Below are 25,757 nucleotides of genomic sequence, written 5' to 3' on the forward strand. Positions count from 1 at the left end.
CTGTAGATCATCTAAAGTTTTGTACTTTTCCTTTATAAACATGTATGATGTACAATATTTTGGTGGGGCTGCTGTATTCTTTCATGTTCGGTTATTTATGTCATTTCATTGTCATTCGTAATTTTCTCACGCTCACTAGGCTATTATCTATGATTTAATGTTCTGTTTCATGGAGTGTACTTGTTGTATGAATGTAGAGGCATTAATGGTACATGCCCCTGAACGGGCTGCATTTTTTGCATTATCTTCACCCTCATAGTGCAACTGATCTACAAATGAGGGATAGCTCAAAATTCTTATACTCGATTAGGATCATTTGTCAAAGCATTTCCCAAAAAAGTATTGAGATATTTATTATATTTAGGTACTGACAGCAATATTTATAATAGTATAAAAATGGAACACCATTTTAAAAGGAGTCAGAGTAAAGACAGCATTCACGTAAGTGTTTTATGCCTCCAATTTCCTTCCCTGATGGTGATCTATCAAAAGGACTAGTAATATATTTTACTATAACAAAAATATTTAAAAACGTAACTCAAATATCACCGATATCACCGTCATGCAATAAATTTTGCAAGAAATAGTAGGTGAGGGAGGTAGAGGAGGTCATTCCAAATATCTGTACCAATTTTTGTGAGTTTAACTTCAGTAATTTAGGATAAAAGTATACCTTAATGATGAAAATTCAAGTTTTCGGTAAATCGCAAAAGAAACTTACCACTGTGCTCGTTTAGAACACTCCAGCTGCATACTCCAGTTGTCCTCCTGTTTCCTTATCCTCCATGCTCCTTCTCTTCATTCATTTATTTATCCTTGACTCTTTGTTAGCAGCTTCTGCAGCTGTCTCTGCTTCGGTTACCAGCCACTTATCAATAGCAGTTACAGGTGAAGCCATATTCCTTCCCCTCTGGATGTTGAATTTCTTCATGACATTGATCCTTGAAATTTCACCATCACTGAATGTTGTTATTGCATCCATTACACTAATACTCAGTACTGTCAGCCCAACAGATACAGTTTTAGGTATTCTCTCCCGTATACAGCTGTTGAAGCTTTCATTTGCGTTCTGAGAGACCCCATGCATTTATTGCCTAAATAGATTTTTATTTGCCAGATCCCTTTATTTAGGCCTTATTGCTTCCATTACAGCAAGTGTTAAGGATTGCTTGTGGTTATATTGTATGCCTGTAGCATTGCTCAACCAATACTTGCATCACGAATCTTCCCCTTTTGGACACAAACCGTGCTGTGGGGTTTCATCTGTTGACACTCAGTGAAACCATATTGCCCAAACAGCTCGTCTCATGTTCCCCAAATATCCTACATTTCTCCTTATTGCTAGTACATAATATTGAGTCAAAGAATCAATTTCACTTTTTGTAAGACGACCTGGACCACCTGTGTGTTTTCTGTCTGACAGTTGATTTCGACTGAAGTCTTTACATAATTTTCTCAGCTAAGCTCCGATTCTTTTTCGTATATGCCCAACACATTCAGGCTGTTCTATCAGAGTGTCCCCATATGGTCTCTCATTACAAACAGTGTGTCCTTTACAGTCTCCATCGCCGAGGTAGCCGACATACCTCAAACCACGACTAACTTCTGATCTTCTAAAAAATGTTTAGTACTCCTTTCGTTTCTATGTTTCCACTTGGGCCATCAAAGTTCTTTACACAACCATGGGTGCCCATAAATTTACTTGAACAACCCTGGCAGTGCTTTGTTAGACATTCATAATCTAATCTCGTACCCGTTTCAATACATGTGGCAGTTACAACTCCATTCAAAGAAGTATGACCTCTCTTCTGCCAAGATCCATTAAAGGCTGCTACAATATCTGTATTCTCAGACAAGGCTGCTGCTATTTTCATTGAATGTCCATTTACACCACTTAAGGCATTATGTATTAATTTATTGTATCTGCCAAACCTATGTGGAGCTGGAGGCAAATCATCACTGCACGAAAGTCTGAGCAGCTCTCCTTCCCCTTCCAGTATATCGCATTGCCTAAGCAAGCTGAATATTTACACTGTAACCTCGACTATCAGTTACTTGCGTTGTCATAGTATCACTGTGCATCTTACGCGAGTTACAGGCAACCACTAACTGATTTGAAAGATCCTTCCTTCCAGAAAGTCCTCAGAAACGTCAATACTAACTTCACAATTGCAGTACTTACAGTTCACAGCACTCTTCAAAAGTCTTTAGAGCACATTTAGATTCACAATAAATTTTCGTCGTTATTGCTGCTCACAATACTACTAGGCTTGTTCTCATTACATTCAGAAAGCGAAAATTAACGTATAGAAGCACTGCCTGTAGACACAATTTTCGTGGGCGACTTCTGAAACAACTGATGTGTATTATTCGGTTGTGTTTGGAGCTGGTTGCCGCGGAACTTCCGTTTGGGGCTACATTTCTTTAACCTCGGCATTTGTAGCACAGGAAACATACACACTCAGAAACAAAACAACACACAATGACTACAAAACCACACGTGTATGAAATTCCGAAACAATATATTCTCAGATCTTTGTTTACATTCGAACCATAGCCTTCTACACATGCCTGTACTTTGGTTCCGGGAGTCAGTGCTTTCTGTAATACACCTGTGTTAACGATCCGTAACTAACGACGGAAAAAAACGTATTCTGACGCACTTCAAACTGACAGATGGGCGTGACCCTGTGAGACATTACGTTCAACCTCAGTTTTAGAACGAACGGAAAATGATAATGCCCATAAACTATACATTTTTGAAATCAGCATCAAATGCTCTTCTCTATACACCAAGAATTTTTTTTTTTGAAATTTTTGGTCATTTTCACAAGCATGTCCCCTTAATGTGTGTACACTGACACGTGTGTTGTGGTGCGGTGCGGTGTCCAGCTCTGGAGGTTGAGGTCGCTCTGTTTGTGGTCGCAGTGCAGCGGCCAGACCGGCTCGAGCACCCGCTGCTTCGCCACGTCCAGCCTGCCGCGGCGCTCCAACGAGTCGCAGTGCCCCATGCTGACGCCGCGCTCGCGGTCCAAGAAGAAGGCGGCGTCGTCGTCGCCGGGGGCCCGTGCCGGGGGCGGCGGAGGCGGCGTCGTGGGGCTGGGCGCCTTCCGGTCGCGGCGACGCAAGCCGCCCCCGGCGCTCCCGCTGCCGGTCACGCCCACGGGGGGCGGCGCCGCCACCGCCACCGGCTCGCTGCCGCCGCCGTCCGCCGGCTTCTCGTCACAGTCGTCTCCGCCCCCGCGACAGACGCAGCAGCGCAGGCTGCGCTTCGCCCTCGCCAAAGAGAGAAAGGTAGGTTTCGTGTATGCGATTGGTATAGATTGTCTCGGCTACGGATTAGGTCACACAAAGCACAGACACATATTCAAGGAGAGAGCCAAGTGGCGTCATGCAGTCGAAAGAACGGAGTAAATATTTCACGGAGGAAGAAGAAATATCTTACCAATTCTTTCTCCATTTCTTTTAGTTTAACCTTTTTTCCACTAAGCTGCAATTTTAATTGGCTAATTGACCACTTTAGGATCACGCTACAACTTCAGTTTGTTCCCTTTGTGCGGAGATTAATCTGTTTCCAAATCTTCTTCATAACATCGCTAGGCTGTCGCCTATGTTATTCCGGCTTTGATCTTCTGGCCTTTTTAGTCCTTCTTTCGACTTGTAGCCCTTATGAACTTTGTATTTTGTTTTGAAACACATCCCATTCTCCGACGTGTGCGTCCGGGGTATTACACCACTGAAGGGCTTTCCGAGTTCCTTTTGAGAGTGGATTGTCAAACATTCTAAGTGCCAAAACTCATTTTTGTAATGAAAAAAACAATATATCTCTTTTTGAACTTAACTTACTTATATCTAAAAAAAAAAAACTGGGATGATTTTCTGATACCTTGTAATACATCGCAGCAATCAAAGGGCATCTCCTCCATGAATCCTGTTCTCAAATACGGGATGATTTGGTTGTCTTTGTAAGCAGCTGGAAATCGCCGTGACTACTGCAAACGACTGACAGCTGCTGCGAATCGGTGTGTTGGAAGACCTCCCAAGAGTCGTGTACCTGTCATACCTGTACGATAAATGCCTCAAGTGCCATCCTCTCCAGTGCATCCTGTATCCTCTGCAGAAAGTACAGGACCTCTCATTACCCGTCCATTTCACCTCGAGTGGCGCACCAATGGTAGATCTAGACGTCCTGTACAGGTAGGTCGGGGGCCAGAGATGACTCAGGGTGTTTTATCAATCCCACTAATCAACATGTTTGAGGCCCTGTCTTTCTTTGAAATTTAAACTCACCCAGTGGGACTTCCTTCACCTTTTGTGTGGAAACCTGTTTTGTCCGGTGACAGAAGGAGGCAAGTGTAAAATGGTAGGTAGTTCAAACGTACGGCGAATGATGGTACCCCTTAGGGAAATTGCAGCAAGTGACAGGAAAGGGCACCAGGCGCACTCAGTGTAAATGCCCGGGGACCTCATTCAACATACTGAAGAAGCTATTTCGGCAGCCATTGAGGCAACAGGACGCAACCCACTGCAGATTGTGACGCACGTTGGAACATATGTTCCCTTTCTTCTGGGCTCTGAAGTCGTCCTTGGGTCATTCCAGCGACTGTCAGAGGAGGTCGATAAGATCAGTCTTGTGCGTGGAGTTTCAACGAAGCACACAATTTGCAGCATTTTTTTTCCAGAACTGATCGTGGCCCTTTGGTTCTGAGTCGAGTGTAAGGACTGGACCAGAGACTTCGAAAGTTTTGTGACAAGCTAAGCTGCGACTCCGTGGACTTGCGCCATAGGGATAAGAACTGTAGGGTTCCCCTAAATAAGTCAGGTGTGCAGTACATATCAGAGCCTGCTGATTGTCTGTGAGGTGCACACAAGGTTTTTTTTAGATAGGAGACTCTTCATCCAATCCCGATAACGACAGCTCTAGGAAACCCAGAAGTATCAGTATAAGATGAAAGAAATGCGTCCCATAGGCCAGAGTATTACAATCCTACTGGTTAACTGTCCATGCATTCGCAACAGAGTGCCAGAGTTGGAAGCGCTTACGAAAAGTAGTGAAGCTTACATAATATTAGGTACAGAAAGCTGGTTGAAAGCTGAAATTGATAACAGTGAGATTTTTGGGGAGAATTTAAGTGTATGTCGAAAGGATAGGCAAATGGGAAATGGAGGTGGTGTATTTATTGCAATAGAAATAGAACTCAAATCCGCCGAAATAGTAACTGAAGCTGCATGTGTGATTGTTTGGGTAAGACTCAGTATCAGGGGCGGGCATAAAACGCTAAGTGGGTCCTTCTATCGCCTACCAGACTCATATCCTGATGTAACTGAAAACTACAGCGAAAACCTCGTTTCACTTGTACGTAAGTTCCCCAGTCATACTGTAATCATTGGTGGAGACTTTATTAATCCAAAAATTAATTGGGAAAATTAGTTTTGTTAGTAATGGGTCTGATAAGACAGCCTATGAAACTTTACTAAATGCCTTGTCAGAAAACGGGCTACAACCGATAGTTAAGAAACCTCCTCACGACGGAAATATGTTGGATCTAATGGCAAAAAATAGATTTGACTTCTTTGAGGATGCCCACATCGAAACTGGTATCAATGACCATGACGCGGTTGTGACAACAATGGTTACCAAAGTGCAAAGGACGACTAAAACAAGCAGAGAGATATGTATATTCAGTAAACTAGATTAAATCAGTAATGTCACCTCTCAGAGAGGGACTTGAAACTTACAGCACACGTTAGGAGAAAGCTGAGAAACTCTGGCTCAAGTTTAAAAGAATAGTTGACTACACACTTGGTAGGTATGTACCCAATAGAACAGTTCATAATAGGAGGGAACCGCCGTGGTATACAGTCACTCTAAAGAAACTTCTAAAGAAACAGCGATTACTCCATAACAGGTAAAAAACAAAGCGTAGGGCTATAAATAGAGAGGCACTGAATGAAACATTTGGCTGTCTAGAGAACAGTGTGTGGTGCCTTCAATGACTGTCGTAGCAGAATATTGTCAAATGACATTTCACAGAATCAAAAGAATTCTGGTCGTATGTATCCTGAAATTCAGGATAGCAAAGCAAAAGCTGAAATGCTTAACCTCGTTTACAAATATTCCTTTACAAAGGAAAACCCAGAACTACCCCAGTTTAAACTTCGTGCCACTGAAAAGACGAATGAGATAAGTATTTGTTTCAGTGATGTTGAGAAATAGCTGAAATCGTTAACATTGAACAAAGCTCTAGACCTCGATGGAACCCCTGAAGAGATTCTTTCCTGAATTTTCGGCTGAGTCAGGCTCTCTTCTCACTGTAACCTATTTTAGATCTCTCGAACAAAAGACCGAGTGCAGTTCTTGGGAAAAGGCACAGGTCACATCCGTCTACAAATTGGGTATTAGAAGTGATCCACAAAACTACCGTCCAGTATCCTTGAAATCGATTTGTTGTACTACATTAGAACACATTCTGAGATCAAACATAATGAGGTATCTTGAACAGAATGACCTTCTCAATGCCAGCCAGCTTGGTTTTCGAAAACATTGATCATGTGAAACCTAGCTCGCACTTTTCTCACATGATATAATGAAAGCTTTGGATCAAGGAGACCAGGCAGATGCAATGTTTCTTGATTTCCGAAAAGCATTTGACTGAGTACCGCACCTACACTTATTTTCAAAAATGCGGTTATATGGGGTATCAAGAGAAATTTGGACTGCATTGAGGACTTTTTGGTAGGAAGGACACGGCATATTATCTTGGACGGAGAGTCATCGCCAGATGTAAAAGCAACCTCGGGTGTGCCCAAGGGAACTGAAGTGGGTTAGGACCCTTGCTGTTCTTGTTGTGTATTAATGACCTTGCAGACAATGTTAACAGCAAAATCAGGCTCTTTTCAAATAATGCAGTTATCTATGGTGAAATACTATCTGAGAGAAGCTGCATAAATATTCAATCAAATCTTGATAAAATTTCTACGTGGTGCACAGATTGTCAATTTGCTGTAAATTTTCAGAAATGTAAAACGAAAACACGTTGTATCCTATGAATATAACATCAATGAGTGACTGGTGGAATCGGCCTACTAATATAAATAGTTGTGTGTAACACGTTGTAGTAATATGAAATGGAATGACCACATAGGTTCAACCGTGGGTAAAGCAGGTGGTAGACTTCAGTTTATTGGTGGAATACTGGGGAAGTGCAGCCTTCAAAAGAGACTGCTTAAAAATCAATCGTGCGACCTGACCTAGAATATTGCTCAAGAGTGTGAGATCAATACCAGATGGGACTAAAAGGGGATACTGAACGTATGCGGAGAAGGGCAGCACAAATGGTCACAGGTTTGTCTAATCCATAGGAGAGTGTCACAGACATACTGAAGGAACTGAAATGGCAGGCACTTTTAGATAGATGTACAGTATCCCGAGACAGTCTATCAGAGTTTCAAGAACCGGCTTTAAATGTTACTCTAGGGATATACTACAACCCCGTAAATATCGCTCACACAGGGATAGTAAGGACAAGATTAGAATAATTACTGCACGCAGAAAGGCATTCAAACAGTCTTTCTGCCCACGCTCCATACGTGAATGTAAAAGGAAGAAACCTTATTAACTGCTACAATGCGAAGTACCCTTTGCCATGCACCTCACGGTGGTTTGCAGAGTATAGATGTAGATACCTCACAGGTACGTTCCTCACCCCACCTTTCCGAGAAATAAGGAGACAAATTAGGAAACAATTTGTTAATAGCGTTTTGGGCTCCACACCAGGGAACAAACAGGTTCCAAGTGCGAAGAACAAAGTTTTATTGAATGTGCCATTAATACGGATGCACTACTGTTTATTTGTGACATTACAATACAGAAATACAGCAGTGATGTTTGAATTATTAATCATTAAAAATCATTTTTATGACTATGGAATTCGCAAGAGGCTAACGAATTTAATTCAAGGAAAAAGACACAGTGTCGACCTCCATTTCTTACATAATACCTTTCTTGGGATAAGTTGTTGCAAAGCTGAAACTACCTTTGCTGTTGAGGAAGAAATGGGAACTTCGTCAACCGGACTTTTTGCTTTGCAACTGATGAACATGGGTGGATTTTCAAACGAAATACTGCATGGCATAAATCAGCCACGGCCTTTGTTCCTTTGAATACACTTATATTTTTCCTTTCTTCTGTTGCAGACTGAGAACTTATAAGAGATATTTGAGGTGTATGAGTAAGAGAGACTTTGATCGTACTACATCAGGATATCTTACATGCCTGGACAGACAAAAGCAGCTTATTTAAAATCAAAAACTCAGTAGTGTACATAGAAATTACAGGTAATAATTTCATACCTTTAGATAACTCATTGATCATGTTTAAATATTGCGGAACAAAAGCCTTGCTTACCTTTCTTCTCCAAGGTATTTTAATGTTTTTATGACTCACTTTTATTTGTTGGGATTGTCCATCTTTGTCCATTCCGTACAGCTGTCCAAGAAATATCAGCCTCCTTTTCCTTATAGTCTACGAGATGATCCCCACATGCTGAAAGACTCCTTTGTTGCTAGTCAAGTTCCAGCTAGTGCCACATAGGATTACACCCAGGACATTTCGTATGATTCTGCTTTATATGATCTACAATTTCTCTATCTTGTAGTTCATCGAGAGTCATTCACTGCTGTACTAACACTCTGCTTCCACCACAGTATTATAATGTCTTGGTTTCGCAAACTGCAATATACAGTTTAGTAGTAAGAGATTTTAGTTATCCGATATTATCGCTCCGTTTTTAAGATCTGATCGCCTATCACATTCTCTGGACCATTTTCACATATTGTCTTGAAATTCTTCTTTGGTGCTTGAAATTCTTTATCCTCGTAAATTGCCGTTTTTTCAATTTCAAGAAATTTGGATCCATGTTTCTCATTCATCATGATTCTAGTCTTTTGTATCGAGACTGTAAGAGCCGCTGTGGTCCTTGCTAGCAGGTGGGTCTGTATGGTCGCCACCTGTGCGCTTTCAGAGAGTTTCAGAAAGCCATTCTTAAAGGCCAGTTGTTACTAATTCTTTTCGATTTAGGAATATCATGTTTACATACTATCGATATCAGCCCTAATCAACATACTTGTAAATGTTGGTTCTAATTATTTTTGAAAGAAGCGTGTGTTAAAAAAGCATAGACTACTCCCAAAGTAGTGATAATCAGCCTTGCTACTTTCATGATTGCAGGATGCGTAATTATAATTACCCAGAAAGAAATTTTAATCGCGATCTGACTCATGAATTGAATAGGAAATAGTCACACAACAGATATACTTTCATAAATTTGGTGCAACGGATATTTGCTTATTACACATTGAATATATTACTTCGCAAAGGTAATGGACTGAATTTCACATGAATTAGCCTTTTACTTATAGAATACAGCTGTGCGATGGGATTGCTTCCCGTTTGTGTAAGCATGAACTTAATATACAATGTCGTCAATAAGTAAATCAAATTTTAAGGTCTGACTGAGCGTTATTGAAACACTGTAATTGTAAATTAGTTTACGCAACACAATACTTCACCAACAGTAGTATGAATGGAGCACATTTCGACCTACCGTTCTCAGAACCTGAAAGCATAAAGACAATGATTTTTTTATTACTACCGTTGTTTAGTGGCACGTCTGCAGGTGAGTGCTTGTTGATCACAGCACTTGTAAGCCGTGAAGTTAGCTCTTGTAATATAGTAAATTGGGGGCGAAGCACGTGGCACACTCAAGTAGTCGAAAGACAAAATAAATGACAAGGTTCGTGAACTAAAAAGCAATATATTGTCAGTAAATATAAGCGGATAACGTTAGAGACCCGTTGTTGTTGTTGTGGTCTTCAGTCCCGAGACTGGTTTGATACAGATCTCCATGTTACTCTATCCTGTGCAAGCTTCTTCATCTCCCAGTACCTACTGCAACCTACATCCTTTGAATCTGCTTAGTATATTCATCTCTTGGTCTCCCTCTACGATTTTTACCCTCCACGCTGCCCTCCAATACTAAATTGGTGATCCCTTGATGCCTCAGAACATGTCCTACCAACCGATTCCTTCTTCTAGTCAAGTTGTGCCACAAACTTCTCTTCTCCCGAATTCTATTCAATATCTCCTCATTAGTTATGTCATCTACCCATCTAATCTTCAGCATTCTTCTGTAGCACCACATTTCGAAAGCTTCTATTCTCTTCTTGTCCAAACTATTTATCGTCCATGTTTCTCTTCCATACATGGCTACACTCCATACAAATACTTTTAGAAATGACTTCCTGACACTCAAACCTAAACTCGATGTTAACAAATTTCTCTTCTTCAGAAACGCTTTCCTTGCCATTGCCAGTCTACATTTTATATCCTCTCTACTTCGACCATCATCAGTTATATTGCTCCCCAAATAGCAAAACTCCTTTACTACTTGAAGTGTCTCCTGTCCTAATCTAATTCCTCAGCATCACCCGATTTAATTCGACGACATTCCATTGGTTTAAATGGTTCAAATGGCTCTGAGCACTATGGGACTTAACATCTATGGTCATCAGTCCCCTAGAACTTAGAACTACTTAAACCTAACTAACCTAAGGACAGCACACAACACCCAGTCATCACGAGGCAGAGAAAATCCCTGACCCCGCCGGGAATCGAACCCGGGCGCGGGAAGCGAGAACGCTACCGCACGACCACGAGCTGCGGACGACATTCCATTATCCACGTTTTGTTTATGTTGATGTTCATCTTATATCCTCCTTTCAAGACACTATCAATTCCGTTCAACTGCTCTTCCAAGTCCTTTGCTGTCTCAGACAGAATTACAATGTCATCGGCAATCCTCAAAGTTTTTATTTATTCTCCATGGATTTTAATACCTACTCCGAATTTTTCTTTTGTTTCCTTCATTGCTTTCTCAATTTACAGATTGAATAACGTCGGGGAAAGGATGCAACCCTGTCTCACTCCCTTCCCAACTACTGCTTCCCTTTCATGTCCCTAGACTCTAATAACTGCCATCTGATTTCTGTACAAATTGTAAATAGCCTTTCGCTCACTGTATTTTACCCCTGCCACCTTCAGAATTTGAAAGAGATTATTCCAGTCAACATTGTCAAATGCTTTCTCTAAGTCTACAAATTCTAGAAACGTAGGTTTGCCTTTCCTTAATCTTTCTTCTAAGATAAATCATAATGTCAGTATTACCTCACGAGTTCCAGTATTTCTACGGAATCCAAACTGATCTTCCCCGAGGTCGGCTTCTACTAGTTTTTCCATTCGTCTGTAAAGAATTCGCGTTAGTATTTGGCAACTGTGGCTTATTACACTGATAGTTCGGTAATTTTCACATCTGTCAACACCTGCTTTCTTTCGGATTGGAATTATTATATTCTTCTTGAAGTCTGAGGAGATTTCGCCTATCTCTTACATCTGGCTCACCAGATGGTAGAGTTTTGTCAGGACTGGCTCTCCCAAGGCTGTCAGTAGTTCTAATGGAATGTTGTCTACCTCCGGGGCCTTGTTTTGACTCAGGTCATTCAGTGCTCTGTCAAACTCTTCACGCAGTATCATATCTCCCATTACATCTTCATCTACATCCACTTCAATTTACAAAATATTGTCCTCAAGCGCATCGCCCTTGTATAGACCTTCTATATACTCCTTCCACATTTCTGCTTTCCCTTCTCTGCTTAGAACTGGGTTCCCATCTGAGCTCTTGATATTCATACAAGTGGTTCTCTTATCTCCAAAGGTCTCTTTAATTTTCCTGTACTTAGTATCTATCTTACCCCTAGTGAGATATGCCTCTACATCCTACATTTGTCCTCTAGCCATCCCTGCTTAGCCATTTTGCACTTCCTGTCGGTCTCATTTTTGAGACGTTTGTATTCCTTTTTGCCTGCTTCATTTACTGCATTTTTATATTTTCTCCTTTCATCAGTTAAATTCAGTATTTCTTCTGTTATCCAAGGAGTTCTACTAGCCCTTGTCTTTTTACCTAGTTGATCCTCTGCTGCCTTCACTACTCCATCCCTCAAAGCTATCCATTCTTCTTCTACTGTATTTCTTTCCCCCATTCGTGTCAATTGTTCCCTTATGCTCTTCCTGAATCTCTGTACAACCTCTGGTTTAGTCAGTTTATCCAGGTCCCATCTCCTTAAATTCCCATCGTTTTGAAGATTCTTCAGTTTTAATCTGCAGTTCATAACCAATAGATTGTGGTCAGAATCCTCATCTGCCACTGGAAATGTCTTACAATTTGAAACCTGGTTCCTAAATCTTTGTCTTACCATTATATAATCTATCTGAAACCTGTCAGTATCTCCAGGCTGCTTCCGAGCCCCGTAGGGATATTTAAACCTACAACGCAAGATCTGAAAATTTAAGTAGAAGAACATCGTAACATAAGTTTACAGCTGAGAGAAAAACTGTCACTAAATTAAGCAAAATAATGTATGAGAGATGCCACAATCAGCTTCAAACGACTGTGCATTAGTGCAACTTACGAGCCCTATTTCAACGCATATGAGCATACGACCCGACACCTGTTCACGGAAATATCTTCACTAACAGTGCCAAAATAACCTCACCACCGTAGGTGAACGTCATCACAGAAAATAAATCCTAATTATCTCAGCCGATTCCTTATGCACTGTAGTATCTCCTGAACAGTATGTACATCCTCCAAACAAAGGCATCCTTCTGACGAACATGAGGACGCAACGTAGACTTGAACGTAGTTCATGAAGTTCAAGTACAGTAACAGAATGGCTAAGTCTCTTCTACATCTAAATCTACATACATACTCCGCTAGCCACCAAGCAGTGTGAGGCGGAGGGTACAATTCGCGGATCGCGCGGGGGAAAACCACGGTCTGAACGCCTCAGTACGAGTTCAAATTTCCTGTATCTTTGAATGGTGATCATTGCGCGATTTGAAAGTTGGCGGTGATAATACATGCTCTGCATCCTCGGTGAAGATAGGATTTCGGAATTTGGTGAGCAGCCCCATCCGTTTAGCGCGCCATCTATCTGCAAGTGTGTCTCACTTCAAATTTTCTATGAGATTTGTAACGCTCTCCCGATGGCTAAATGTACCAGTCACGAATCTTGCCGCTCTTCTTTGGAGCTTCTCGATCTCTTGAATCAGACAGGACTGGTAAGGTTCCCATACAGACGAACAATACTCTAAGACTCGACGAATTAACGTATTGTAAGCTATTTCCTATGTTGAAGGACTGCATCCCTTCAGGATTCTACCAATAAACCGCAATCTAGAGTTTGCCTTGCCCGTTACTTGTGTAATCTGATCATTCAATTTGAGATCATAAATGGCTCTGAGCACTATGGGACTTAACATCTGTGGTCATCAGTCCCCTAGAACTTAGAACTACATAAACCTAACTAACCTAAGGACATCACACACATCCATGCCCGAGGCAGGATTCGAACCTGCGACCGTAGCATTCGCACGGTTCCGGACTGAGCGTTTGAGATCATAGTCAGTACTTGACGGATGTTACCGCTTCCAAAGACTGGGCATTTATTTTGTACTCTTACATTAATGGGGATTTTCGCCTTTTTATACGCAGTAGGTTACACTTACTAATACTGAGAGATAGCTGCCAGTCATTACACCAAGCATTTATTTTCTGCAAATCCTCATTGATTTGTTCACAACTTTCGTGTGATACTACTTACCTGTAGAGTACAGCATCATCTGCAAACAGTCTAATCCCGCTGTCAGTACCATCAACCAGTTCGTTTATGTAAATCGTAAAAAGCAGCGGACCTATTACGCTGCCATGGGACACGCCTGTTCCTGTTGAAGTCACCCCGTTCAGGACGACATACTGCTTCCTGCCTGTTAGAAAACTTACTACCCAACCGCGTATGTCATGGGATAGACGGTAAGCGTGCACTTTTTGGGAGCAAGCGACAGTGCGGAACTGAGTCGAACGCCTTTCGAAAGTCGAGTAATATGGCAGCAGCCTGGGAGCTGGTATCTAGAGCCTGTTGTATATCACGCACAAAGGGGGCCAGCTGTGTCTCGCGTGACCGCTTTTTCCTAAAACCGTGCTGGTCTCTGCAGATGAGCTTCTCACAGTCTAGAAAGGTCGTTATGTCTGAACACAAAATATGTTCCATGATTCTACAACAAATCTATGTCAGTGATTTTGGCCGGTAATTACGTGCATCCGATTTTCTACCCGTTTTGTAGATTGCTATGACCTGGGCCTACTTCCAGTCCCGTGGAACTTTCTGCTTCAAACAGGGAAGCTCACATGGCTAACAGTTCGCGAAAAAATTCTGTTGGTCGAATGCAAAAAGAATCAAATGGTTCTAATGGCTCTGAGCACTATGGGACTTAACATATATGGTCATCAATCCATCTTAGAACTACTTAAACCTAACTAACCTAAGGACATCACACAACACCCAATCATCACGAGGCAGAGAAAATCCCTGACCCCGCCGGGAATCGAACCCGGGAACCCGGGCGCGGGAAGCGAGAACGCTACCGCACGACCACGAGCTGCAGACCAAAAAGAATCGCCGAGGACAATTTTCATAACAACCAAGCAAACAGTTTGCTACAAAGCTTGCACTGAATTATCGGAACTGGTTAGAGCTTATTCGCATAGAGTATAACAAATACAAGTATTGTCACCCACAGTAAACAAGGTATAATTCGAGGAAAAGGAAGTAGATGAATAAACACACTCATTTTGTGCTGTAGCCGCAATGTGTCTTTGAAGACATGATCGCATTATGAAGTTCTTGGTATTATTATGAACATTAAGCAGAGTCAAAAATAAGCAAGTAATGCAAGTTTGAACATTTCAACAACTGCTGTGTACAATGCCTCTAGTGATACCATGATACGGTTGTTCTGTTGCCCCATAACAGACAGCTCAGCTTTTATTAGATTTTGCTATGAATTTGAGGACAATGATCCCTGAAAGTATGGGTCAATAGCACAGCGTTTTGCGGAACCAAAACGCGAAGAAGAAACTTAATGTGCATGAAATATTGTAGTTATCGGAAAACTAAAGATACTGAAGCGGACAGATAAGGAACAAAATAAAGTAGAAACAAGAATACCTGAAGGAACAAGTTTATGGAAGACCTTTACCACAGGAAGAGACAGGTTGGAGGGATGTATGCTGCAGCATCGAAGAATCGTAAGTTAACCTGTCACTGAATGAGGAGAAGTACAGAAAAGCCTTCAACATGCGCTGAAGATTATACAGGTTGTAACAGATGTGAGAGAAGTTATTTTTCTATGTGGTACCTTAATATGTACACACCTCAGAGCGTTGGCTGTTTTTTTTTTCTCTACGTCGAGCCCTCTTCGCAAAAAGATGTCAAAAACATGACGCCTTGATGTTTTCTGCACGGCCGTACTGGGCCGCGAAGTGAGCGACGTCTGTCCGTATAGGCTACCCGTTTTGCATTCATGCTTCCACACCTCAGTCTCTCACCTGCTGCCACGGGGAAAATGAATGTTATGGGCTTCCCTGTGCCACGTGTACTTAGAGATACTACCTAACCAAAGAACATATGGCTTGTAATTATTAATCGCCAAATGACGTAGTTACTGGTGTAATGTTGTTCAGTACACCATCCCTAGTCACCAACAAAAATATCTGCACTCATACCCCTTTCGCCGGCCGGAATGTCAGAGCGGTTCTAGGCGCTACAGTCTGTAACCGCGCGACCGCTACAGTTGCAGGTTCGAATCCTGCCTCGGGAATGGATGTGTGTGATGTCCTTAGGTTAGTTAGGTTTAAGCAGTTCTAAGTTCTAGGGGACTGATGACCTCAGCAGTTAAGTCCTGTAGTGGTCAGAGCCATTTGAACCATTTGAACCATACCCCTTTTGACGTGCATAGGATGTTTGAGGTAGCACTTACTTCATAATTATGTACCGGCAGAAATCCCAGACTTTCCTATTCAACTATGACAGCTCCATTTATATTATTAAACAACTATCCTATTTCATTGTCACGGTGCAAATTCCCAGTTCCAGTTTGCCTACCTAACAGCTTTCAGGTGCAACAAAAATTTATTTTCAATATTTTCATATATTTATGTAACGTAGTTAAAAATATGACTTGTTATCATAATCTACTCATTAAAAGGTATAGTCTTACGTAAAGTAAGGTGTGTATTACAGTTAGAAACTCTGTATCTCTTGAGGCAGCGTATCCCGTGGTGCGCAGGTCACGCTGAATATATTCAGTGTTAGAGAATAAGAGCACTTAACAACTCCAAACAAACTTTAAAAATAGTTTCCAACGCCTTCTAAACTTTGTCTCGCTTTCATGCTGAACCTAAGTAAAGTATTCAGACGCTTGGCTGTTGAACATGAGAGTTCAATTCGTTCAGGAAACGGGTGTTTACTGGTGCAGTACTGTGATAGGAACATATTTATGACGCATGTTTCCCGTGCAAAGTTCCGCTTTCCTCCCGTTATCCAGCCACAGTAATGCCTAGCAAGAAAGGGGCACCGCGGAGGAGGAGGTCGACCCAACGCCTTAACGTTTAATGTACTTCTTCCAGGTTTACTGCAAGCTGCAAATACAGTTAACCGGGGCGCTGAGTGAAATCTCTGCGTTGCTTTTATGGAACACGTTAATGAAGTAGTGTCTACTGCCCTACAGTCGTTTACTACGCCAGAAAGCTTAAAGCTGCTTATGAAGGTCTTACAAGCACTAGACTTCACTCCGTGTTACGATCTGTGGTAATACCGTCGCCTTAATCGCCTTAACTTGAAGTGTGCTCTGAAGTGCAGGGATCTAATGTATTGTGAATACGTTTTCATCTCAGAATTTAATTCAGTTGGCTAGATCTGGTGAGGGCCATTTGTTGTAATCCTCAAAACAGACAGTTGTGTTGCGTACTTTATTAGATAAAATTTACGTAAAGAGATTTTGATTTGAAAACGTAAGGAGAAAATCCTTTAAATATCCTCTGAAATTACGATCGTCGATAGCAGTTTTAGCACAAAAAATAAGATGAATGCTGTGGCTCAGACGATGTTTGTCATTAATTTCGTAGTATTTATTTTGAGAAGGAGATTCTTTGGATCAAATTTCATATTTGTCTATCCTGAGATTAGACTTGGTTTTGGACGGTATTCCTTGTGAGTACTAAAAATAATGTAAGTGGTAACGTGGAAGAAAATGTTTTGTGGTCCTACTTTATTATGCCTAGCATTGTAGTTGTCATTCAGTCACGATGTACAGATGTCCTTATTTGATAGCAAGGGCCGACCGCGGTGGCCACGCGGTTCTAGGCGCTGCAGTCCGGAACCGCGCGACTGCTACGGTCGCAGGTTCGAATCCTGCCTCAGGCATGGGTGTGTGTGATGTCCTTAGGCTAGTTAGGTTTAAATAGTTCTAAGTTCTAGGGGACTGATGACCTCAGATGTTAAGTCCCATAGTGCTCAGAGCCATTTGAACCATTTTTGATAGCAAGGATTTCTCACAGTTTACATTATGGCTCACAAAAGAATTGCTATTCGTCAGTATTTCATGTTTGTATCAACTGAAATGTAGATGTTTTCGAGAAGTAGAATATTAATTCGTCAACGTATTCAAGCAAATAAAGATGTGTGTGGTGAGACAACAATTGCCATGAACATGTTTGGTCCTGGGCTTCACTTCATATACATTCAATAAGTACCACTGAAAAATCTGACATACACTAGTTCTCATGAAACATAAGAATTGGATATGTGACACATTAATGTCCTTTGTTACTCCGCAGGTAATAAATACCCAGCTGATGAGACTTAATTCTTTTATTTGTTCGGTAATTGTTGTAAATAAGTCACTTCAGAGTCAGACGTTTACAGCTACATCTGTATATTGCAAACAACTATATAGTCCATGGTAGAGAGACAAAGAAACATATGACTGTACGCGTTACTCTTCTTCGTGTTACCCTATTTGCTTTGGTTCCCCAAGAGTTAGCAATATTGTATGATGGGTGACTTGACAGTTTTGTTCGCAATCAGCTTTGCGAATTGATTGTATTTTCCTTGCATTCAACGAAACACCTCAAATCTACCACATGTTTCACCCACAACTGGGGCTACGTGACCGTTCATGACTCTATACATTGCTACATCAACGTATTTTTACAGACTGACTGTTCCCAATTGCAGTTTTTCGTTTTGTGAAGGCCATACTTTTAAATTTTTTATAGTTTTAAGCGCCTTAGCTACCTTAAAATCCGTATGAGTACACGTGTAGTCTTTTCCTAATACCGTATTTCCGCCGGCCGGAGTGGCCGAGCGGTTAAAGGCGCTACAGTCTGGAACCGCACGACCGCTACGGTCGCAGGTTCGAATCCTGCCTCGGGCATGGATGTGTGTGATGTCCTTAGGTTATTTAGAAGTAATTTCAGGTGCTCCTTAGGAAGCTTGTTGGCACCCTTGCTATTAAAATAGGTTGTCAAAAGAAATTTTTCACTTTTAGGGGAAATTCCTTGATAGGGACGACGCAGAATGTAATCGTGTAAGGAAAGTCATCGCCAGATCTAGAAGTAATTTGAGACGAGCGCCAGGTTGTTGGCTCTCATGTCGTTAAAATTGTATAATAATGACGTGGCAAAGAACGTTAAATATAATCTCAGACTTCCCAGTGGAATGAAATACTGTATTAGGTTCAAATGGCTCTGAGCACTATGGGACTCAACTGCTGTGGTCATAAGTCCCCTAGAACTTATACAAGGTTGGCCAAACATGCTCTACAGTACACATATACCGCCTCTCAAGATGATAGGCAAGATATAAGCCTATTTCAGGAATTAGGCCGTTACACTTCAAGCAATAAATTCGTTAACACACCGAATCCGACAAACATGGCAGAGGCAGCTATTAGCGCACGGCAGATTTATAGTGATATTACCGAACTACCCGAACCGCAGGTCGCTCTAACCCGCCCCTACTCTACAAGGGAAAAACGGACCACCCAATTCATAAATACCCACCTTCCCTCGGGTGAGCAACGGGGAAGAATGGTGGGACGACCCCCAAACAAAGCGGCTGGTGACCTCAACAAGAAAACAAGTCGAATTTAACAATTAAAGGAAACAACATATCACCAATCACTTAACTTCTAATAAACTGCGATTTCTGGCGAAGACCTGGCGCAGCACCCCCAAAACGCTCTCCCGAACCGTCCGCTGCCTGCCGCTTCAACGAACGCAGGAAGGCGCTCCGATCTCCCGTCTCACGGCGTCGCAGTTCGCACCGGCCAGACCGATGTCGTGGGTTGACTCCTGTTGCTCTCGTGTCTGTCGCGAAGCCACTACCCCTCGCTATACGGCGCGGCCCACTGGACTCACGTGGCGACCTCACATGCGCCGACGCTCAAGGCGGACAAGTCATCTTGTGTCTCTGTGCGCGACCGACCAACCGATCGATCCAACCGCCAATGACCGTTGCCTGAGTAACTCGAGCAGACTGGCGGCCTAACGCGCAGACTCAGATGCAGGAACAAAGGCCCCGACCGGGCGACCACTCGTTGAGTTCTCTCACTGCGCCACAAATTCGGACGAGAGACAGACTAGCAAGCTGGGGACGGGAGACTGACCCCAGACTGACTCCAGATTCACCCAGACTGACCGACTGACCCTCTAGCGCACTCATAGCGCCCCTTACATGCACGTGAACAGCCTACCTTTCCCCTTTCCCACCAGAGGGAGACACAAAAGCTGCGATTGCCTCAGTGGCGCCACCGCCAGATACGGCGGGCGACTGCTTCACACAACGTGCTGCGGGGCGCTCTTCAAAAAAGCAAATTTTTTTCACGGCTCACTAATATACAATAACATGTAAATTAGTGTATGCTCTATGTCTAATGTCATCGTACCATCTAGGTTTTGTAGAGACCTCAGGAAGTAAGCCTTCCTTAATTTCTCTGATGCTTAGTGACACATTGCATTCCCTAGATTGTTACCAGACAAGTAGCTCCAATATTTCTTCCTTGCTTGTGGCTTTTCTTTACAAACTGTCTCTGTATTTTCTTTCCTCTGCTTAAGACACGCCTCTCAACTTAGAGTCTGGTCGTTCTTCGTTATCTGATGCAATCGCCTTATCCGTGGATCGGTTGTTCAGCGAGAGATTGAACGCCTTTCAGTCTCAGATCGTACTGGTTCGGCCTTGTTGCATAAAAAGCACTCCGTCTTCACGCCACGAATGGCCTACCGGGACCATCCGACCGCCGTGTCATCCTCAGTGGAGGATGCGGATAGGAGGGGCGTGGGGTCAGCACACCGCTCTCCCTGTCTTTAAGATGGGATTCTTGACCGAAGCTGCTACTATTCGGTCGATTAGCTCCTCAACTGGCATCACGAGGCTGAGTGCACCCCGAAAAATGGCGGCCTGGATGGTCACCCATCCAAGTGCCGACCACGCCCGATAGCGATTAATTTCGGTGATCTCACGGGAACCGGTGTACTGCGCCAAGGCCGTTGACTGGCCTTGTTGCATGCTGTGTCTATAATAATTTCGTGGTCTGTCACGAAACTCGAAGTCCATTTCTTTATCCACCAACCTAGTCAGTTCAACGTTCATATTTTTTTTAAAGTCAGTGTGGCAATTGTGGCAGTTGGATTTAGATATTTCTGTTCCATTTCTTGTTTAATACTCTTTTCAGAATAATTAAAATTTTCCCATTGACCGTGTAATACCGTCCAAACCACTGACACTGACGTAGCGAGAGTGTACCTATATTAAAAGAGATAATTCAGAGACACGAGATAATTTCTTCGTCACAGCATTTCTAGTCAGCTAGCTACAGTCGCTAGCTACTTAGATCTATATTAGTTTTTCCAACTCTAATCTGTTCGCAGATGATAAAAAATTATTGTCACTCAAATATGCTTCCTTGTCTTCCCTCCTACCGTCAGTAGTACGCGTTGTTGACTTGCTCAATTCGTTAAGCTCTTCCTACTAAATAAACCATCGAATTTTTCTGAAACTGTAATTATTGGTTTGCCGGCGCACGGTCGTCACATCTACAGATTTCCGTCTCTTCATATGGTTTCTTCCGAGTGCATCGTTCCATTTTTTAAGTGTGTTTGTTCTTTGTTTGTGCAGATGTTTGTGAGAGCGAAGGTCTCAATGCAGGCCTCTGTTTAGAGCGGCGTCCTGCAGTACTGTTGCCTGTGTTTCAGGCGTCGACGACGCTGGGCATCATCATGAGCGCCTTCACCTTCTGCTGGCTGCCCTTCTTCGTACTGGCGCTGGTGCGGCCGTTCACCGACATCCCGCCCTCGCTGTCGTCACTGTTCCTCTGGCTGGGATACGCCAACTCGCTATTCAACCCCATCATCTACGCGACGCTGAACCGCGACTTCCGCAAGCCCTTCCAGCAGATCCTGTACTTCCGCTGCAGCTCACTCAACCACATGATGCGCGAGGAGTTCTACCACTCGCAGTACGGCGACCCGGACCACCACCAGTACTACGTCATCAACACGGCGGCGGCTGCCACGGGTGCCGGCTGCAGCGACGGCGGGGGCGGCGGTCTCGGTGGGGGCGCCATCGGGGGCCGCCCGCAGTCGGCAGCGTCGGGGGCGGTGCCGTCGTTAGACTACCGCGAGGACGACGAGCGGCTGTCGGCGGCCGGAGACGGCCCGCCCCAGTCGGCAGGGGGCCTCGTCGTCGACGACGACGACGATGATGACGACGACGACGAGGAGCGCGACGCCACTACGGCGCTGGCCGATGAGTCTTTCCTGTGATACGAGGAGCACCGCTTCTGAGCCCGAGAAGCGCATGCGCCGGCGCCACGGCCGGCCAGTCCTGAAGAGGACGCCGAAACTGCCTCAATAGACTGACCGCACTAAAGGACAAGCCGCGTTTCGGAACAGACCCACTGCCCAACCCATACACTGACTACAAAGACTAGTACGTTCCACGCGGTCAGAAAAACGTTCAAAGCCACCAGGTGTGCTTGTAAAGTCTTGGGCAGTGTGGTGATAAATTTTTAGAAGAAACTGTGCTGTCACATAAAGGGTTTCATCTGATTTGTGGTGTGTTTGCAGTTTTAACGTCCAGTACTACAAAAATTATCGTTGATCGTTCATCTCGAGTTTCCTAAATATTCGTACCTACACTTACTGTTAGTGTCAGTTTCTGAGCTCTGGTACATGAACAGTCGCGAGTTAAATCGTCAATTGTCTGTTTACGGAAGACTACGTGAAATGCAGGCTCCCATCCGTTCGCGAGAAGCTATGCACGTTGAAGGGAACATGGGATGCAGGTCTCTAGTTAGGAGGGGGGCAGGAAGTAATCGCTTGAAGAAACAGTGGGTCATTAGTTCTTGAACAGCTTAAGCAATAAGCCAAAAGGAAATGGTACACTAATATCTAGTTTCTGTAAGAAGAGCTCTAAATTTCATGCAAAGGACATTTTGTCTCATAATGGACGACGCATTAGCTGAAGGAAAAGATTGTGTCTGATACTACCAAAGAACATTTTGGATACAGCTGTAAAGTGAAAATAAAATAAAATATTGCCTGTACTCAAATATCAATGATTTTTCTCTAGGCTGACGTAACACTGCAAGTGTGTAGAAGGCTATAGCTACAAGAGATCCCTGAACCATAAATCCTAAATGTTTACTCACTGACGTAGATAAATCTGGAAGAAAATTGCAGGACAATCAACTAAATTTATTTAGTACATTTTTTGTAAAAGTCTCCGAACTGTACTGCGTACTTAACCTACCGCTGTGGACAGGGTAGCTCGTCCTTTTATGACGTCAGTGTCAACGAAATCGTAAAAGTGCTTGACACTTCTGGACCTCACTGAAGCGCACATCTTTGGCTGCAGCTTATTTACGTCACGGCAACAGCAAATTCTTCTGTAGCTAATTTTCATTCCGTGTGTAGCTTCCCTTACATCAAAACGTTGCGAAGTACCAAGAAATTATATAATCGTAACGTTATCAATTACATTCACTAAAATATTTTCTTTCCGGCAAAAAGCTATACTCTAGTATTCGTGAAGGAATGACGAAGTAAGACTGATACATTACTGTTATTTGGAATGAACCTTCTAAATATTCTGAACTATTGCAGTCTGGTTGTACGAGCCAGATAAATACATTTTCGGTTTCCAAAAAGCGGTTTTCATGTGCTGCATTTTAGTAAGGTATGAAAAACCTGTTTCTTTTCGTTTTTGCCACACGTAATTTATTACTGCTTTTAGTTATCGTCGAAAGTTATTCGTGTTAGGTGTCAGGAATGCAAATGTGATTGGGAACAAGAGTGATGACATACCATGATAAACGGATAAGTGAGAATTGTAAATTGTTCTCCTGAAGGGAGAAAATTAAAGAAAAATACAGACACGAATAATTACGAATTATTAATGTGGATGCTAAACACGAAAGCTTTAATTTAATTTTCGCCACGTCTGTTTCACCCATTTACATGCATATTTAAGATGAATTATGTGTACGATTCATCACATATATTGTATTTGCGGAAGAAGGTAGAGCCGTAACTGTTTTGCAAAGAAAGCTACGGACTCGTGTATTTAGTGATGTGAAATTAACGATGAGTTGACGTGTTTGCGTTGTGTTGTGAGTACTCTTCCAGACCCACATCCTGTGACTTAACTGTCGTAAGCTAACTCTGTCTCTCTTCTACTAGAAGTACGCATAATTTTAAAGAGACGAGCGTCCTTTTCGAATGGAAAAAAACCTTCGGGACGTATTGCTTGGATGATTAATTACGTAAACTGACCAACAGGATACTGGGGCGTGGGTGGGATTCTGGGTGAATCTTAAAAGTGTATGAGAATGACGTTTAAGTACATGTAAAATTAACGAGTTATATGTATCATAAGCAATACTATGAACGTGATTTCCCGTATTTTGCTATCGTAACTCTTTCTACTGAGGCATTCAAGTTTTGGCTCCTCGTGTGTAATACCTCCTGTCTTTCACGAAACACGAAGAGATTATTCGTCAATGCCGATTCATCTTGCCTACACTCAGATTTCTCCTACAAAAAAACCAAAGAATGTTACTTGTATATATTAGTGTAAAATAGAGATAAACTCTTTATATGATGTTTTCTATAATTTCAATCAGTGTTTTCGTCAAATGAATCATTTATTTTATTTATTGCTACAATAAATTCCCAAATCGTTACTGTAATATGAATGTGTGATGAGCACTCGATGGAAATAGAAGTAAATATCCTGTTTTCGTCTGTGAAAAGTATAGTTGGAAATAAAAATGAAAATGTATTTACAGAATGACGTTTTCCTCTGGCCTTTTCAGACTATTTTCCTACTTGTTCACAACATTTCGTATAGCATTCGTAAGGTCATCTTGAACAGAAGAGGACCCAGTCTAATTAGGTTTCCAATACATTATAACTTTGTTTCAGAGGTCGGAATGGTAGATGAGGTAACCTTACCAGAGCCTCTGTTCAGTCAAGGTAAGTGATATTTGCGATATAAGCTAAAATATAAGGGAAAGACATTTACGCAATCGTTTTGTTAGCTCTAATATTTTTATAACTTAATGAAACAGTCAAAATCGCTCATAATCATTTATTTAAAAATGATGACGGGTTTCGCCCTTTATGCTGGCCGTCTTCACGGCACTATATTGCTGAAGCGGTGGTAAACTTCAGCCATATGGTTCCGTGATCTCAATATGGCTAGCACAGTGGCGGAAACCGGTTGTAATTTTTAATAAATGTGTGCGATCTTGACTGTTGTATTAAGTGAGAATTTACAATAAATTGCTGTTTTATTTCCAGTCATGTTACCTAAAACAGAACATCTTTAATGAAAGTGCAGATGCAGTGGAATGACAGAGATGACGCCGGATGAAAAAATGGGACCTGTTACCGCTGCAAAACGTATCTGTTTGAATAAATATAGTTATTTGAGATAAAATGTAATCTGAGCTGAAATAAGAGTCAGGTGTCAGCAGTGTAATCTCCTGGCAATGAAGCTGCAACTATCATAACATAAAATAGCTTACATCATTTTTGTAACTATTTATTGAAACACGTATTTCACCACGATTCGTTCCACATTCTTCTCTCTAATCTTTTTGTCCATTCTAGCATTTTTGTTTATATACTGGATGTAACAGAGAGCTGTGGTCAAACTTTGACCTAATACTTCTCCCACACTGAAATCTAAAATAACTTATGTGGACATGGGTCTGGAAATTATATTCGAACTCAATTACGATACGTCCCACCCCAAATTCATCAGCGACACTTCAAACGTCAATTACTTTACAGACACGTTAATGCGTTATATATTTCACATTATGCATACAAGCGAGAAAAACTTAGGAATCGGTTTGAAATCATAAGGTTTGTTACAAGTCACTAAGGGCTCTCATTCAGAAAAACTGGGTGAATAAAATCTGCGCACCATGACTTGACCCTCTCTCGTGACATGTATGCACAGTTTCTAACACTAATATTTGAGTGTACACTTTAATGAGTAGATAATGTCACGATTTTACATACTTAAAGTCACTCAACAATTATATGAAATACTGAAAATCTTTCTGTTGTTGCCCCTGGAAGCCGTTTGGTAGGCACCCTGCAACACAGACTCGCGTATCATGAACCAGCAGTAACAGAAATTTCTATAGCTCTTAATAGTACACTAATTAGGGAACCTGTGCCTGATTCATCATGCAAGTGTTGGAAACAGTTATCAACAAAGACTGATGT

General features: G+C 42.2%; 1 protein-coding gene across 1 annotated transcript; it reads left to right on the forward strand.

Moving 5' to 3' along the window:
- The first annotated feature begins 3,185 nt into the window (after positions 1-3,185).
- LOC126175031 (beta-1 adrenergic receptor-like) lies at positions 3,186-24,136 on the forward strand. The gene is made up of 2 exons (XM_049921533.1): positions 3,186-3,294; positions 21,210-24,136. The coding sequence occupies exon 2, from the start codon at positions 21,234-21,236 to the stop codon at positions 21,777-21,779; it is 546 nt and encodes a 181-aa protein (XP_049777490.1). The 5' UTR covers positions 3,186-3,294; positions 21,210-21,233; the 3' UTR covers positions 21,780-24,136.
- The last annotated feature ends 1,621 nt before the right edge of the window (positions 24,137-25,757 follow it).

Source organism: Schistocerca cancellata, chromosome 3 (assembly GCF_023864275.1).
Source record: "Schistocerca cancellata isolate TAMUIC-IGC-003103 chromosome 3, iqSchCanc2.1, whole genome shotgun sequence".
In the NCBI taxonomy this organism is placed as follows: Eukaryota; Metazoa; Arthropoda; class Insecta; order Orthoptera; family Acrididae; genus Schistocerca; species Schistocerca cancellata.

What these genes read in the sequence shown, in the direction of transcription:
- LOC126175031 (XM_049921533.1), top strand. Translation starts at nt 21,234, where the DNA reads ATGAGCGCCTTCACCTTCTGCTGGCTGCCCTTCTTCGTACTGGCGCTG.